The 17,881-nt window shown below is 39.4% G+C and overlaps 1 protein-coding gene across 1 annotated transcript in view; it reads left to right on the top strand.

Annotated features, from left to right (window-relative positions):
- LOC128262927 (protein sickie) overlaps window positions 1-17,881 on the top strand; it is a 153,772-nt gene that overhangs the window by 118,333 nt on the left and 17,558 nt on the right. The window contains 2 exon segments of the mRNA XM_052997512.1: window positions 2,162-2,532; window positions 3,143-3,294. Of these exon segments, the coding sequence (XP_052853472.1) occupies window positions 2,162-2,532; window positions 3,143-3,294 (523 nt within the window).

The raw sequence follows: 17,881 nt of genomic DNA, 5'->3' as shown, positions 1-17,881 counted from the left end.
GACCATAAAGTTTCAACACGGTGTTTTGCATCTTACCCATAGAAACTTTTCCATACTTTGTCTTTTTTAAGCCATCACCACTTTTCTGTCACCAATTTGCATTTTACATGTTGCATGCTTATCACCCAAGACTCGCATATTTTTGTTTTTCAGTTTGTGTTTGCTTTAAAATGTAATTTTATGAACTTGCATATTTTGAAAGAGGATTTTATATAATGAACCACAGAAATTGTTTTGGGAAAGCATAGTTAGGAAGGTCTTTAAATAATAAATATCCAACATAAAGTAGAACTTAAATAATATTATAATATTGACCCTTTAGAAATGTTTCCAATTTTTTTCTACTAATGGAACGTAGCCCATGGTGCTTTATAACCTTTTTCGATTACCATACACGTACACGTTTTTTCATCCTGTCAGCTGTATTTTACTCGTTTGCTCTCCTTTAAGTATGCAAACAATTTTCGGTATTTCTGTTTTTCCCTGGGTAAAAGCCAAGCGAAGTCAGCTTCGGCTTGTAGCTTCCCTGTCGCCGGGACATATGCTTGTTTTTTCATGTGTCGCTGTGCATATTTTAAAGATTCACTTAAAACCAAAAAAGTTGGGTAGAACGACACGCCCAGATCGTTAAAGAGCAAAGTTCTCCGATGCCTAGGGCAAGTTGTCGCCCACGGACAATGCGAAAGCTCTTTGGGAAAACGAGTTGGGAAAAGCCAGCCAAAAAAAATACATACAAAAAACTGAAACGGCAAATCGAGATGGTAAGACATAAAAAAACAAAGAGTAGCCTGGTAGCCGGGAGGTGTTGTGGATGGCCAGATTATTATTTGACATGTCAATAGGTTTGTGGACCTCTGACAGGGGTGCAGATGAAATGAAGTTAAGTTTTTTGTGTGCCACGTCAGCGGGTTTTCAACGGTCAAGTGCTTCATTTAAAAGTGTACCACAGAGAAGCGGGAAAATTGGTTCCAGAAGTTGGAAAATGCCTGAAAGAGAAGCTACGAAAATTGGAAAAGTTTGACTAGAGTACAGAGCAGTTATAAAATTGTTATTAAAATTTGCAAAATATTTGCTAGTTTATTTAATGAATGCAGTATAGGAAAAATGTTATGTTGATAATCAAGATTTAACTTTACAACAAGACAAAAAGGCACAAAGTTGATAACTTGTTCCACAAATATTATTTTACTAAAATATAATCAATTGATGTTAAATATACATAGACAAAAATAAATTATGCCATTGAATTAGCCGAATAATCACACTGTTTCTGGCAGAAGTCCTCACTTTTCTATACAGATTTCCTAAACCTACTTTCTTCGTTTATATGAGCCAGACATCAATTATGCAATAGGAAGTGTGGAAAGGATTGTGTGAAGGGAAGTGGAAGGTGCCCTCGAAACCAGTTCGGTGGCTTGTTATCAAATTTTACAGTAGCATGCACACACCCAAAGTTTGTGGCAAATAGCCCCGGAGAAAAGCGACAGCCCTAACCACCGAAAGCAAACAACACAGTAACCACTCACACTGACAGGCGCACACATGACGTATACGTAATATTAGATTTGCATGCAAAATGCCATTAATGTCACAGTTATCAGAGCAGCGCAATTGGACAGGACAGGATGTGCCATCCACATCCACAACCACCCTTCCTGAATCCGATTTCTGTTTGTGGAGCGGTCATTGTGTGAGTCTCGAGAAATCTCTGCATTTTATGACAATTTGTCTGGGGACTTAAACGCAACGATGGCTCCAACCAGAACCCTTATCATTTGGATACACAGTAGCTCCGCCTTGTCCACATTCAATTTGTAACAGAATTAAACGGAAATGTGTGCTTTTGAGTCGGCCACAAGAGTTCAATGTTTATAATGGACTCATAAACTAGTCCATATTTACAAATCACACATATGCCAATTGAGATATTAAAACAAATAACTAAACGAAACAGTGAAACAATCTACTTTGGTCATTATTTAACTTTACGCAATTCACACTATGTACATTGCCTTCTTATGTGTTTATTTTGTATGCTTTCTCAATGACTTGTAATTGCAAACACATCTGCTTTTGAATCATTCACGCACTGAATTCAATATCGGGCGGGTATTCTGTCAAATCTGAAGCGCCACACGAGACTAATGAGATTCCATTTCAGATCCACGAAATCCGAGAAAATGTATCCCTCGATGCTGAGCCGTGGCGGCGATGTGGAAATCGAGCCGTACTACTGCCTGCCCGTCGGCACCAACGGCGTTCTCACGGCCCAAATGGCAGCTGCCATGGCGGCCCAATCGCAGGCGGCACAGGGAAATTCCGGAGTGGGCGTCAGTGTGGGGGGCGTGGCCTGGAGCCAGCCCACCTCGCCCACGCCCCTCAACCGCGGCCCCTTCACCACGGCCGCAGCGTCCTCGATTCTATCGCCCACCCATGGATCCTCTTCAGCCGCAGGACTCGTGGGTCCTGGCGGAGGAGCAGGCGGCGCAATGGTCGGACATCGGCTCACATATCCAAAGAAGAATGACGAAGGTGAGAAATGGCACAGCACTAACAAAAAAAGAAGAGAAAAGAGCTGATCAAATCTTTCAATGTTTTTCTTTTATGTTCCTCAAAAAAAAAAATTTGAAACAAAGTGTTACAATTGTTTTATACATAATAAAAAAAATCTGAAAATAAAATGGTTTGCTAAATATTTTACCATCAGTACCAATGTCAATCAATTTACATATTCAAACACGTTTATAAATTCTTAAGGCATAAAGAAATATGTTTTAAAATAAAATAGTTTGTCAAATATTTCACAATTAGTATCAGATATATCTAAAGCTTTTATATTACCTTGAAAACAAACTGTATTAAAAGATATTTTTAAATTTTAGTAAAGCATTTTAAATAATTAAAATATAAAAACACATATATTTTACATGATAAAATTTCTTGTTGAATATTTTAAAATCTCTACCAAATATGTGGCACGGCCGTGTATTTTCTGAACAACAAAAAGAACTTAAACAAGTTTTTCTTACAAGGGAATAATAGCTCTTCACCTACATTGTTCATAGGCTCTGTTTAAGTGCAGGTTTAAAAACGGATTAATGCAACTTTACCCATCCCGTTTTCGTTTCCGCTTCCGTTTCAGTTCACGGCAGTGCCGCCTCCTTGCTGTCCGGTGGCAGCTCCTTGTACGGAAACGCGGAGGAGCGCCAGGCCCACGAAATCCGGAGACTGAAGCGCGAACTGCAGGATGCCCGGGATCAGGTGCTCAGCCTGAGCAGCCAGCTGTCAACCAATGTGAGTAGCTCGACCTGGAAACGCTTAGTTTAAGTTCGGATGAATTGTGAGTGCATTCGAATCCATCTGCCCGACTGCACATGCTGCCAGAAAGTTAACCGCTGTCACTTTGGTGGAAAACCACGCATTTCGGTGAAAGAGTCTTAACGACAGGAAAAGGAACTTTTGGTGTCATGTTCTAGCACATGAAGCGTTTTAACTTGAAATCGTTTTATCATTTGGCCAGTTCCTTTCAATAATTTCTTAAATGTTTTAGCATTAGAAGAAATGATGACAAATTGGTCTAAATTAGAAATGTTTGGCATTTGGGCGACTAAGTGTATGAATTTACCGAATTTTAAATATAATTAAAGCTTTCTTTGTATGAAGAATGTTTAAACAAGTTTACACTAATTTTGGTGTTATTTGAAGCTAAAGTTCTAAATTCAAATCTATTATTTATACAAATGATTAGGTGCTGACCAAAAACATTTCTGAAAGGAAATAAACAAAGCCCCATTCACCATGACTTCTGATTTCCATTACAAACCGAAAAGCATAATATAAAATATTTTCAATTGCAATTGCCACTTGCCAAAACAACAACAGCCACCGGGCAATTTAATTTAACCTGAATAATTTACGAACAAAAAGGGAAATTCTTGCCCCTAATCTGGGCCACCACATCTTTTATAGTTCAACCTCATCGTCTGCATTGTGCCTGGCCATTAATTCAAGTGGTTATGCCGTGTACTTTGGGGCACAATTTATTTCGGTTCCCGCAGCTGTTGCAGCATTTTGCGCATTTTCATGGCCTACGTTCAGGGGCGGTGGCAATGCTGAAAAAATGTGGCAACTGTGTGCTCCACTCCGCCGCCTTCATTTCCTTTTTGCCCACAGAATGTTGTGCCAAAAGCTTTGCCGCTTTGTAAGATTCATTCGCTTCGCTTATCAGGCAGTCAGCTTGCATTCAACTTCTCAACTTTTTCCGCCAACTTGCCTTCCGTCATATCCCATTCGAGATGCTCAATACACAGAAATAAACGTCAGAATAAACTATAACTAATTCGAAATATTCCTTATAAACATATCTGCCTTTTGGGGCAAATCGTTAGGCTCATAATTTAAAACTATATATTTAACAGTTAAATAATAATAATCTATACAAATTATATTATTAAAATTTCACTAATATTATTAAAGTAGTTTATTCAACATTGAGATTGTATGAACTATACTAATAATAAATAAGGAATTTGATAGACATTTGAAAATAAGCAAACTTATAGCAATGTTCTCAGGATAACCCCACTAGTAATTAGTATTTAAAACTAAACAAGCAGTAATTAAATTTTCAGGGCAATATTTGTTATGCTTTTTTTTCCCAGTGTAAGGTTTCTAAGGCTTAGACCGTGACTGTCTATAAAATGCTATGTGTGCGTGTTGTCAACAAAAGTCAGGAAAAAGTCTGATAAACTTCCGCGGCAGACAAAAGTACTTGAGCAGAGTCTAACTTTTGCCTACTTTTGGGCGTCGCTCATTTTATATACCTCCATATGGGGCTAAAATTGATTTCATTTACAAATTTTCTTGCCAACAATTTTCATTACAAAACAAAACAAAGTTTAAATTGCATTCCGCGAAGGAAGGAGAGATTGAGGAGCCGTTGTACATTTTATGCCTTTCTACATTGTCGAACGCCATAAAGTATTTTATGGCCTTTCCCCCAAAGCCACCCACACCTTTCGCCATCAAATTTATCGGGGCCAGACAGGCAGACAGCATAAATCTTGTATTTTTCCACACTTTCCGCAGCCACTTGGTGGGTGTGGGAAAGTCTGGGCCCAAGGTCAAGGCGCACGTGTGAATTGCCAGAAATCGCCGTGATGGATTCGATAGCGATTTGATGGACGGAAACCTTAAGCTGATTGCAACTTTTACCAATTTCCCCGACCACTCGAGCGTGAGTCGTGTCATTTTTGCCGGCGGTGCGAAGAACTTTCCGCTGCCCAGCTGCCATAGAAGTGCAAACAATGTGGAAACACAGAATAATTGCAACTGGAGTTATGCCGCCTAGAATCTCTCCCAGCTGATATGGTCTGATATGCGGTCTGGATCCGAGTGGAGCTGCTTAAGTGGATTAGGTGCTTGGGTGGGGAAAATGTGGCCAGGGAAATGGGTCGCCTTGAGCATGATTTATCTGTGAGTGGGTTGAGCGGACTGAGGCACATTGGCCATAATGCGAAAACTTGAACTGGGATCGGAGCTGGCCTGGTCAAACTTTTCTTTTATTTAAATCGCACCTTAGATACGAAAATGACAAATTGCCATTATTTCTTTGCTGGTCAAAGAAAACTATATTTCTTGATCAATGTCTTATCTGTTGATGCTCTAGATAATTTACAATATTGTATTCTGAACATTTGATGGTTAAATTTGTATTGTTTTTTAGAATAACTTTAATCAAAGATTTTCTTAAATTATTTCAAAAAACTGAAACTTCGAATAACAAAAAATCAATTAGTTTTATTTCCTATGTGCTTTTGTTAACTTTCCTTTAGCTTAATTCAATTAAGTTAACAAATACTCCAGTGCTTATGCTTTAGAAAAAAGTTTTAAATTGCCTTAAAGTTTTTCTGGGATTTTTAAGTACAGTTTGGCTACTTCTTTGGCATTTCTGTCTCTTTATTCCCCCGCCCAATGTGGATTAAAAACTTTTTAATTGCCCATTGACTTTGATGTCGTTTTCTTTTAGCTTTCCCTGCCATTGTCTTGGCCAAAGTCTCCAGCGTTAATTAAATTTCTTAAATTTTTGCCTTTTGTTATAATGGCATAAATGCCGATATGTCGCTCCCGCACTTCCTCAGTCTGTCTATCGATCTATTTCCCATCCTGAGTTCCATTTCCCCGCCAGTCTGTCAGCAGTTTTGCCGCATATTATTTGCCAATGGCTTTTTTTTATTTATTACGAGTACGAACACGAGTATTTTTTATTGACAGACTCCCGTTGTGGAGGCTTCAACGTCATGAAATTTCACTTTGCGGTAGTTGGGAAAACTGAAGCCTCCACACACTGGCAGTTGGTTTGGTTTTTCGCATTTGTTCGAGGCAATTGAGATGTGGAAGGGGCACACGGCACTGAAAGTCTGACAATGCAGTTTGTGAACTTTTCGCAATGCTCTCGAGATGTGTGGTGTAGTGTGGGTAGTTCCAGGAGGAATTGGGAATAAATATTGGCACTATGGTCTTTATTTTTGGAACATTTGCTCATATCTTAAAGCGTGGCTGGGGATATGAATTGTGAGCTTTATTTGTTAGAATAAGTATTTCACAGTGCACACATTTTCAAATTGATTTATTAAGGTTTAAGTTTAAATTCAATTTAAATCTCTTTGTACTAAATGTTTTAAAAACGTCATATTCTTATTTATAAAATTAGTAAGTAATTTAATTTAAGCTCAAGATGATTAACTGAAGCCAGCTCTTTTTGCTTTATAAGCTTCTTTGTGATTCGCACTACTTTTTCCCAACTTTAAGTTGAGCCAAACCCCCCAGAGAACATCCCATTTTATGACCCACCTTATCAGACTAAGCTTTATGGTGGTTCATAATACGCTTTATTTAGACAGTCACATAAAACCCAAGCAGCTTATAAAACTTCCAACCTACATCAACTTTAAACAGCTTTCGGCGGAGTCGAACTCCATTCAGTTCGTGCCCCTTGCCACACTTTGGGTGTAGAAAAACCCCAATTGAGCAATCTTATCATTGGCCATAAATACTAAACCACAACAAAAACATCAAAACTATGGACGGGGATGGGGAAGGCAAAACGCCACGCAACGCGCCCATTTATCACGCACTCGAAATTGACCCAAGTGACCGGGGGCGAAACGGGGAAAACAGAACCGACTTCATCCATGCATGCCAATGTAATAGCATTAAAAGCGTGATAGTGCTCCTAAAAAACAAGCCTCCCTTCAACTAATCCCCCTCTACGACCCGGCGATAGGACAAAGAAGCATAACTATAAAACATTAGAGTGATCGCCTCGAGCGCCAAAACAAAAAAACACACACGCCAAATCACAGAGCAATGCCAGATGACTCTATCTGGCTGAGTCAATTTGAAAAACAGATAGCAGAGAGCTAAGAAGGTGTCTATGAATAGTAAGGAAGGGGTAAAATGCACATGCTAAGATGGAGAATGTTTTAAGTTTGTTGTACTGCTTTATTATTAAGTGGAAAATGCATATCATTTAGACTAGAAATAGGGACTCAATTAAATTACCTATAAAATAAATTATACAGAGCACATCTATTTACTAAAACCTATATTTAATAGAAGGGGTCTTTTTTATTTACCTATATTTCTATTTTAAATATAAAATTGTTGGGATTTGGGACTTTGTTAAATTACCTTTTTATAAAAATTATATAAAACCAAAGTATTCCTTTAAACCCATCTTAATTTAAGGTTATTTCTTAAGTTTTCTTTATTGCTGCCAAAAATAAGATCTCTTTTCTCCTTAGACATACTCACCTTTTAAGTGACCCTAAGCTACAAGCTGAGCAATCATCTAAATTGCTTAATGGGGGTAACGAAACTGATGTTGATTGTCTCAAGTAAAAAATCAGTCAGGGAATTCAGGTTCAGGCTTACTAGTATTTTAGTTTCCTATGTCTTAGCTTTACCTTTAAGTGGCCATTATGACTAATAAAACTAATGTATTGCTCTTTTTCTTTTAGGTAAGTGAACATTTTCATTGTCTATGCAATATATATATCAATTGGGTATGTACAACAATAATATAATAGAAGCGAATTCAACATTTAAGTGAGTAACATTTAAAAACCATTTATTTATATTAAAAGGGGTAGCCCATGTTAAATTCCATGTATATATTTCTTTAATTTGTCATGTTTATCCAAAGCATATTTATGCTTATAGCTGACACCCACTTGAGAATGAAATCAATTCTAGGCCGCTTTTTTCTAATAAACCATTTCGGATATAAGCCAATGACCTTACCCGAAAAACAGTTAAACTAATGCCAAGTCGGTAATTTATGCTGGGCTCAGCCAAAAGTCAGCGATAAATGTAGGGGAGGTTGCAAAGCCAATAATCCAGCTTCATCGCGATTGGGGATAATCAATCATTTTTTTAGCTGTCGCCCAACTAGACTCGTTAAACAAACCACCCAGCAAAGTTTTTACAACTTTATTATGTCCCAGTCCTTGTCGCTTGGCCTCCATGCAGAAGTACCATATAAAAGTGTTCAAGTGTGTGCAGACAGTTCTTTTCAGTGGCGCCGCGGAGTCTTGCGCCAAAAATAAACGACAGAGGCTGCTCAGTGTCCCCACCGGGCTGTCCTTCACTTTGGCCTTACAACCAGCCCCAAAACACAAAACACAAATTTGCAATTTTTTCCACTTTGTTGTTCGACGTCCTGGCCGCCAAGGAAGCTGCGTCTGTAATTTTTTCTTTCTGCATAGTTTTGCGCACATCTAAATAAGGAATAGTCGATGGGGCAGACGACTGACTGCGACGGGGTCCACATAAACATACGTATTTTCCGGCAGTGCCGCCACACTGGCGCCTGACTTTGGTCTGTGGCCATCCTGCAGGATATTCTGGATCAGAACATGCTGACAGGCGTAATCCCCTGCGCGGAGAGCGGTAGATTAGAAAGTTTTGAGTGTCTACATAAGTAAATATCTATAAACGTTGAGGATAAACGTTTACAATTAAAAGTAAAACATTTCTTTATAGAATTTATATGTCATGGAAGGTCTATTGAATAATTGAATGTACTCAAAAGGTATACGAAATGGAATAAAATGCAATTTTTTGCTTTGCAAGCTTATCATTTTTCAAGCCCTTGCTTAATAATTATATTTTTAATTCCTCTATTTTTCCATACAAGCATTTATTATAAAACCTTTCTTTCTCTGGAATAATATTACAAATTAATAATGACTATAAAATTTCTTTTGACGAAACAAAATACCAATAATAATTTGGATGCCCTTGGATTTTTGAAAATCCAATTATTTAATTTGATAATAATATTCTTTATTATTGACTTATCAGAAATATCCATATAATTATCAAAACCCTCTTTCAAATAATTGTAAAATTCTTTGTGTTCAGTTATACCGCCTTTATGTTACAATTCAGACCCAACATAATTATAGGAATTGAGTTTTTTCACACGCTGGATAAATATATAGGGTCCATTCTCGGGATGTGGCTTCCGCATCGCGTGATTACCTATGTCCTGTGTACCCTTCTGATGTAGCGGACCTGAAAACCGAGAGGCCCGGGTGCGCTCTACCCAACTTTAAGAGCATCCACCCCCCCGTTTTGTTTTCCGCCTCGATACTGTTATTTGTTTTGTCGCCGGCAAGTCGGCGTCAAATCGCAGCTGCTGCTGCCGCGCAGTCGACGTCGTCGCAGGAGCTCTTGCCAAAGGATTTTTGGAGTCGAGTCGAGTGTGCCATATTCAGTTCCGCATTTGAAGTCGAGGCATACGCACAAAAATCGGAGTTACAAGTTTTACAGGGTAGCCACTAGCAACATGTTGCCTCTGCAACTAGCAACATGCTGTTGATCGCGGTGCTCTTTTGCTCTCTCACTCTCTCCCCGGGGTTTCGTTCTCTCTTCCTGTTAAGATACCACAATTCTGTTAGGAAAACATTGTAGTTTTTACGTTTCTTATGGGCAAGCGTTGTAGTTTTCTGTGTTGTGTTTTAACATTTCTGTTAAAAAATCGCTCAGTTTTAAATGTTCTGTAAAGTGGCCGACTCTTTGCTGAGCACCGAAGTATCTGTATCTGTAGCCGCGCATTCGAGTATCTGACGGGTCGTTTCGAGCGGACGTATCTGCTAGTGCGCGATCGCAGGCGGCTGTTTACCCAACTGATTACCGAAGTGTTGCGTGAAGTGAAGATTTGTAAGAAATACAAAAGAATTACGCGAGCTAAAAAGGTTCATTGAGCAGAGCTGCTAAGCTATAAATAAATGGCTTAAGCCGAAGCCAATCGTGTTTGTGACGTGCAAAAACAAAATACGCCTTGAAACGAATTGAATGGATAAATAAATGTGTATTTCAAAACCGGTCAGCAAAAGTTCTCCCACAAAACTGCTGACACAGAAAGATAACAAAACGCAAGAGTTCACCTACAATTAACAACCAGTGAACGAGATAAAAACTGATAAGCAAATAAACAAGCATGTTGGCGCACAAATTAACCAGGCGGATGCTGTGTTGCCCCACAGTCGTGTTCATTGCCAGGGTACCCCATTTCCCAGGGTATCCCCTTCCCGGGGAGAGTGGCTATAAAGTTACCCGTCACTTGAGCCATGCAAAGTCAGCAGATTACCTTATGGGCACCGGGAAAGTCTGCCAAATCAGCTAGCTCATCACTTTCCGTCTATTTGTTTTCTTTTTTATCCACCAAAATAGCTACAAATTAAACGGGCTCCATGGAGATTTGCATACATACAAAGGTGCAGGGAGAAGTTGCAACAATGGCCAAAACATTTAATGGAGCGTGTCGAAATGAGTTGGGCAAATTGTTGAGTTCAGTTCTACATATGCAAGTGATGGAAAGGTTGAAACAGTGGCGTAGTGGCAAAAAAAAGGGGGTTGGCAATTAGTTTATAGACAAATAGATTAGATAGACATATTTCGACATAACTTGAGTAGCAATTTCACTGTAAACTTAAGACCTCATTAGATACCCTTTTGCCGAAAATTACTTTTATGATCTTTTTGAATGACTGATCATTTGTATGTTTGTCCCCCATAAAATCCCAATACCTACACACATTTTGATATCATCTAAAAAGTCCATTAGTGCAACCACCCTCTACAACGTTTACAAGCAATATCACTTTATGATCTCCAAGCCAGACCGTAAATCACCCTCTCAACCACGTCCATGTGCCGTGCAATTGAGCCGAACAGTAGCCTACACACAAATTGCACAAACATGTCAAAAAGGGGGAACCAAAAATACGGGGATAATAAAAGACTTTGTCTGCTGCATTGTGAAGTTTTATTGGGTTTGTTTTTTGCTCAATGTTGTTCAGATGCAGTTGCAGTTGCAGTTACGTAGCCAGAATTTATTCCCACTGAAAGTGGATTATTTTTGTTTTACCCATGGATTGCATTTCAAAACGCTGGTGGGAAATGCTTTACGACGTTGCCGAATTTCAGCCAAACAAATATGCCTTTGTCTTCATTGATTTTCCGCTAATGACTTCGGTTCAACAGCTCACAAGCCAAACAAAAATAAGCGAATTAGCTCTGACTGTACTGGCATATATTGTGTGTAGCATCATTTGGAATATAATCCAGGGAAAACATATGGGTTCTCTGTTTTCCGGGGCAGCTGTCCCAAATATGCAGAGGTGTCACTGTGTCACCCTCCCTCACGATTCCGCTTTTCGCGTTGCGTGCGTGGAAAGCGATCAATTAACATCGGGAAATGAAAGAGAAAGAAGGAAAATGCCACGGTTCCCATAATTCCAATCATCCCTATATCCTTCGCTTTGACGAAATTTGTAATAAATTCCTATTGTAGGGGAGTGTCTCCCCTTAGCAGAAACAATTTATGAGGCTTCACTTTCGTATGCCCCAAAAGAACCGTTAATATAACTGAGCGTATATTTTAATTGAAGGAATATTGCAATTAATTATGCACTTCTTCCAGCGATCTTTTGCCAGCATCCTTGATGAAGATTGATTTTACCAACTACGCTCTTGCCGGGCAAAAATTTTCATGCGCAGCTAATCAAAATTAGTCATGCCTGAAATTCGGAGGTGGAGTGTCTTGTGGGGGAAAAGAAAATTAGTTTTTAATTTGTAATTTTTCGCACACCAACAGGCGTCAACTTTGAAGTTGTTTTTTGATTTCTAATAGTCGTTTCTCTTTGAACTGCTTGGCCGGCGAGAAAGTGTGAAAATCGTCGAAGGAAAAACTGCTCGAGTTTTCCAGTTCAATTAGCCGCCTCGGATGACCGATCGCACAAGTCCATAACAATTTCCGGCCAAACGTTCCATGGGCAATCTGAGATACACATGTTCGCAGCTATCACGAAAGTATCCCAAGATCGTCGGCCTTTCCCTGCAGAAAGCCGACTTCCCCGATATTAAGGCTGCAATTTTGCTCACTTTTCCTTGATTGACTCTCTGGAAATGGCACTGTCTACTCCAATTTTGTTTGTCGAGAGTTGAGTTAAGTTGAGGAAGAGGAAAACGATGTCAAATGCCTTGCAACTCCACCGACTTGGATGGATGCCGCCAAACAGTCTGTCTCCATCTGCCAGTAAGTCGCCCTGTCGGGTGATTTGCATTTCACCGTGTTTGATGTAAATGCCACATAAATATTTGATCAGCCCGGTAAACAAACTTGCACATGTGTGCTCTGCACACAGGGCCAGCCCAGAAACACTTAAAGAAATGGGTAGCAAAAGTGGAATGAGGGTACTTAATTAATGGGCGAATTTTATGAGCTGGGACCTGTGTGTGACCCGCATCGATTTGCCTGTGCTACTGTGTTCATCCGCTACGGGCTAATGACCCTCGAAATCCCAGATGTCGGGACCTAGGGCGCATGTCTGGCATGCTTAAGTAGATTCCCATTGAGGCGCTACCTGATTTGCCCACCAGCGATTAAAGGGTTAAGGCTCTTCTTTGTCTCTCTTAATTGCCGAACAATATTGTAGTCCCGGAGAAATGATAATTATGAAAACGAACCAAGACGCGATTGCGGAGAGGAAACTATTAAAAAAGAAAATTGTCATGGGAAAATGAAACTGGCTTTAGTTAAGAAAGTAGACAAAGATAACATGAAAGATATAATTTGAAAACTAAACAATCTTACATATTTTATAATACTTTATAATTGTGAGAAATGCTTTAATATGTCTTTCGTTTCAGCAGAGTAAAAATTATAATTTCTACCTAAACCTCTAAAAAGTGTTCTTTAATATACATGATTAAAGTTTTTTTGTCTTTTGGTATCTCTGGAAAAATGTTAAACAATTTAAATGTCCCGTTACTAAACTCGGAACTAAACTTATCTGAAATCATTTTAAATTTCCAGAAAATACAGTTTAGATAGCTTTTAAGTAATTAAATTAAGGAAGACTTCTTTAGAATGTCCTAGTTTAGCGGTTATGTCTAAATGGAATCCCAGAGCAAAGTAAACAGAAGTATGATAGCATATTACCTAAATTGAATATTTAGTAAATACATACCTGAGTTAATTCATTTGCTGGCTGGATTCCCAAAGACCCTTGGGTAATATAATAATTACGTAAGTGCTGTTCAAACCTCTCTCATTGACCAAATTACCGAGTAGCCACAAGTCAGGGCTACTTTTTTGAATGTTTACCCTATCGTTGCACCTTTTGATGGCCGGCGTGTGCTTCCTAATTGGAGCTGCACCTTTGGCCATCATGTTGCAATCTGCAGCTGCCAGCAGGATGCAGCCGTCCTTGCGGCTGGCTGACACTCAATAAACAGGCATTAAAGTCGCCTTTTGTCTACTTTTTGTTCGCTCGCGCGAGAGGAGTGGCACCTTTGGAGATCGAGGAATGCGCTTCAGTCATTAATCAGCTGCAACTAATATTGTGGCAGCTGCCAGATGCAACCCATTCCATTCCATTCTCCCCCACCACATTTCTAATTGCAGTTGACAAACACTGAACCCATTGAGCGAGCATCAAACTCAGACTCGGCCCCGCCTGCTCCAGATCCACTTCATGATGGTTCTCGGAAGGGCCAACTCCCCAGCCCAGTTCTTATCTGGGGCTTCCATTTAGTGCTTGAGTTTCCACAGAAGGCGCTCCCTTTGGTTCTTGAAAATTTAATTATCATTCTGCCGGAATTATACTTGTTCTCCGCGAGGTAGATGGCTTGGATCAATTTAGTAAATTGAAACGATCGCTAGGCGGGGTGGAAAGCAAGGCATTGTTTCCTTTTTAAAACGATTTAATAAACGACCATTTAATTGACTTTCCTCACTTGATTTACTAACACCCAAGTATCAGCCATGTGAGTGGGAAAATGGATAAGCAGATGGCGTATCTGAAGACATCCATCAATATGTCCAGACCATGTTAATCGCATAGAAAGCATCGCGCAGACACCCGACTTCCACTTCGCTTTCAATCGAAAACTGGTAAATTTGCATAAGATCCAAAACAGAAAGAGAAACAGAAACGGACAAAAACAGGAGTCCATTGTGGAATCATAAAATAACGAGAAAATACCAGCAAGCGTCAAGAAATCTAATCAAAACGATAGCCCCTTGAAAATGGGAATCGAGTTGAATTGAGTTTCTGGTACACAAATCACGTCAGCAGACAATTTATCAGCGAGCCCTGGTCGGACTGGGCTGAATGCTTAAAGCAAATGAAATGCAATTGGAAATTTATTGGTTTGCATGGCGATAAGGCTGCGTCTGAATCCAAAATTTCGGCTTGGTTGGCTGTCCTGGGCAACTGGAGTTCCACTGGAGTTCCACTCGAGTTGCCCGTAATTACGACTTACAAGGCGAGTTCACATTCACATCTGTGGCCATCCACTTGATGGACAACTGGAATTATTGTATACACACAAAACAATGACGACAACTGCACATCAGACAGTGTCTTCATGTTGCATGCAACACTGCCGCCCCTGTTTTCCCCTGTTGATTATGCTGATGAGTTTTCCCTCTTTTTTTTTTGTATCTGAGGCCCCCATCTTCAGCACTAATAATAATAATGAAAAAGTTTTCCTCTCTCGTAGTTTTCGGGCTTTGCATTTTTCGGGCCACGGCTTGGGGTTAGGGGGTCGACTTTGTTTATGCCTGCCGAACATGCAGCCCCATGGACAATAATATAAAAGCCTGAGCTGCTGCTGGAGCAGAGTTCTATGCCTGCACCCACATTGTTACATTTTACAGGGGTCTCTAGTCAGTTTTTTTTTGTTATGTGCGTCTGCAGCAATTTTTATTAACTATATTTCTAAAAAAAGACAAAAAAAGAATCTTAAAAGCTAGTTTTACCTCCAATTTTGTCTGCCAGAGATAAGCACTTTTAATCACCGGTCATAAAGGAAGCATTATCTTGCAAAGTTGCTATCAACTCTCTGAAATTATATAATCGGATTTGCAAACACTTTCAACAACTAAGAGACTGCAGAGATAACTTAAAATTGCAGTCTTTTAATCTCATTAAGCGGATATTATGTGTGTGCCTAGCTTTTATCGTGTATTTTGCTTTTTTCTTTTTACATAGACTAGCTTTTTGCCCGACCAATCAGCTCGCTATAGACTGAAAACTTCGATTGAAAAAAGCCAGAATGGCTTTTATATTAATCGAATTGACCTTCGTTATGCAATGGCTGGCGATTTCCACCCCCCCATTGAATAGCAAACTCGAATGCTATTGCAGCATCTCGCGCCTCAAGTGACTCTTAATGAAATGCATTAGGTCTATATATAAACCTCTCTGACGCAAAAACTCATTTTCCCATTCGAGCACTGCTCTCGAGTTACATGGCTAATGTTGTTATATAGTCTACGATGTTGCACATCTTCCAGCGTTTGCGAGCAGACGAAGAGAAAAAAAAGGAAAACTTAAATTAGCCTCAATTGTTTATAATTTCCACAAAAGTGCTCATGCGGTTGTCAAGTGCGTCGAGTGAGGAAGTGGAGAACAACGGCCGGCGATCGTCGTGTCCCGGTCTTCTGGCCGATTAAGAAACTTAAAACTGCCAAACCGGTTTCGCGCTAAATCCACCCGCTGAAAAACCTCCAACAATACAGACAGCTGGCCCAGACTGCACAGAGGCAAAAGCCTTTAATTTGTTTCGATTTATCCAATAAATTTGGAGAATACCGAACTTATTACAGAGACTTTTAATTAATCGCATTATTTTTACATTCTCTTTAAAAGTCTTCTTTCTATATAATTTTAAAATATGCTTTAATTTAAATATTTTTAAATATAAAAAAAAATGTGAAAGAACTAAGAGTAATTTTCTTAAATATTACAAAACCTTTCATCTTTAAAATGCCATCTCTTAAATCATTAACAAGTTTCTGATTTATCTTAAAGTTTCATGCATACAGATTAAGCCTGAAAATCATACATTCAGTCAGCATTTTTTTTGGCAGTGTAAGATTTAAGCCCGTAACGGTGGCTTAGCCCCTTCTTTTATTTTCTGACCCTCTCACACAGCAGGTTTCGTGCCTAATTAATGCAGGCCAAAAAATAAATATATAAAAACTTTTAGTTTCGTAGATCTCCGGCGCTCCCTTTTTAAGCCTCTTTTTTTATTGTGTTATTTTTTTTTTTTTTTTGATTTTTTGCATAAATACATAAATTTTATAATTTTACGATCGGAGCTGAGTCGCGGCGATAACCGTTCGATGATAAGCCAGCCCGAGGCAAGTCGAATTTCGGTGGAAACAACTTTGGCAATTTAGGCGCCGCTGTCAACAGACACATTTTTCTAGTGCTTAATTTCATAAATTTGAAATAGGAGCCATAAAACACTTTAAAGGCGGGCATAAAATTGCTCTTTCCTAATTATTAACTTTTATGGTTTTTCTTTGTTGTCACGTTTCGTAACTTCAACACACCTTGAATGATCTAATGAAAGAACTTCTTGATCAGCCGAATGAAGTCAAATAAAGCGGCAAACTGAATGGCTCTCAAGTCGATTGATGTGTGGCCAAAAATTATTTTCAACCGCACACCTCGCACCTGTCAAAATCGCCGCCCCAACAGCACTGAGCTACTTAACTATGCAGTTGACAGCCCCAAGACAGCCTTTTGGTATTTGCGCACTTCACTTTTTGTTTTGGCTTTTTGTTCAACCCGTTTTCGCCATTGAACATTCAGAATATTTTGGATATTTGGTGCCTGACACAATTAGCCAACGAGTTTTTATTGCCCGCAAATTGCGTAGCTGGAAAAAAAAAATCGATCAACGGGGGGTTCCAATGTCAGCATCATCGGTATAAATAGTTTTTCAGGCGACCCCCAGAACATGTGTTGAGCTGATCTCTCGATGCCTCGGGGTATTCACGCTTTAATCGTCAACGTTTTATTTTGCAAACACAAACTTGGTTCCATTTCCTAAACACATTAATCAAATGAACCTCTTGGTCGCAGAGTTGTCAGTCAGTTGCTTATGTTTTAAGCGCTCTTTTTTGTGTGTTATATACTTTTTTCGCGTCCAAGTCTAAGGCAATTTCCTTTTGAGATTTCAACTGGCTGATAAGACAGACTCCGGCAGCCTCGTAGTCTAGACTCTGGAAGTAGGGCCCTTTTCACAGCTGCCTGCCCACAGGAAAAGCACAGAAATCTAGACAGTCTGCGACAGACACTCGCGATAAGTCTGAATGCCTCCCAAGCCGCGTTTTGCATTTCGGCGAAAGTTGTCAATGCTGTCAAAGGTGCGTTACAGATAAACCACAAATGCAAAAATGAGAAGAGAAAAAAATACAACGCCTTCCTCCGCTCAAAGAAAACCAGTCAGACTGAACTCTTGCCATTTAACCAGCCGCAAAGTTCAATTTTTATTTAGTTTTTAGCATAAC

The sequence above is a fragment of the Drosophila gunungcola genome, unplaced genomic scaffold (assembly GCF_025200985.1).
Source record: "Drosophila gunungcola strain Sukarami unplaced genomic scaffold, Dgunungcola_SK_2 000001F, whole genome shotgun sequence".
Taxonomy (NCBI): Eukaryota; Metazoa; Arthropoda; class Insecta; order Diptera; family Drosophilidae; genus Drosophila; species Drosophila gunungcola.
This window is presented reverse-complemented; position numbering and strand designations above follow the sequence as displayed.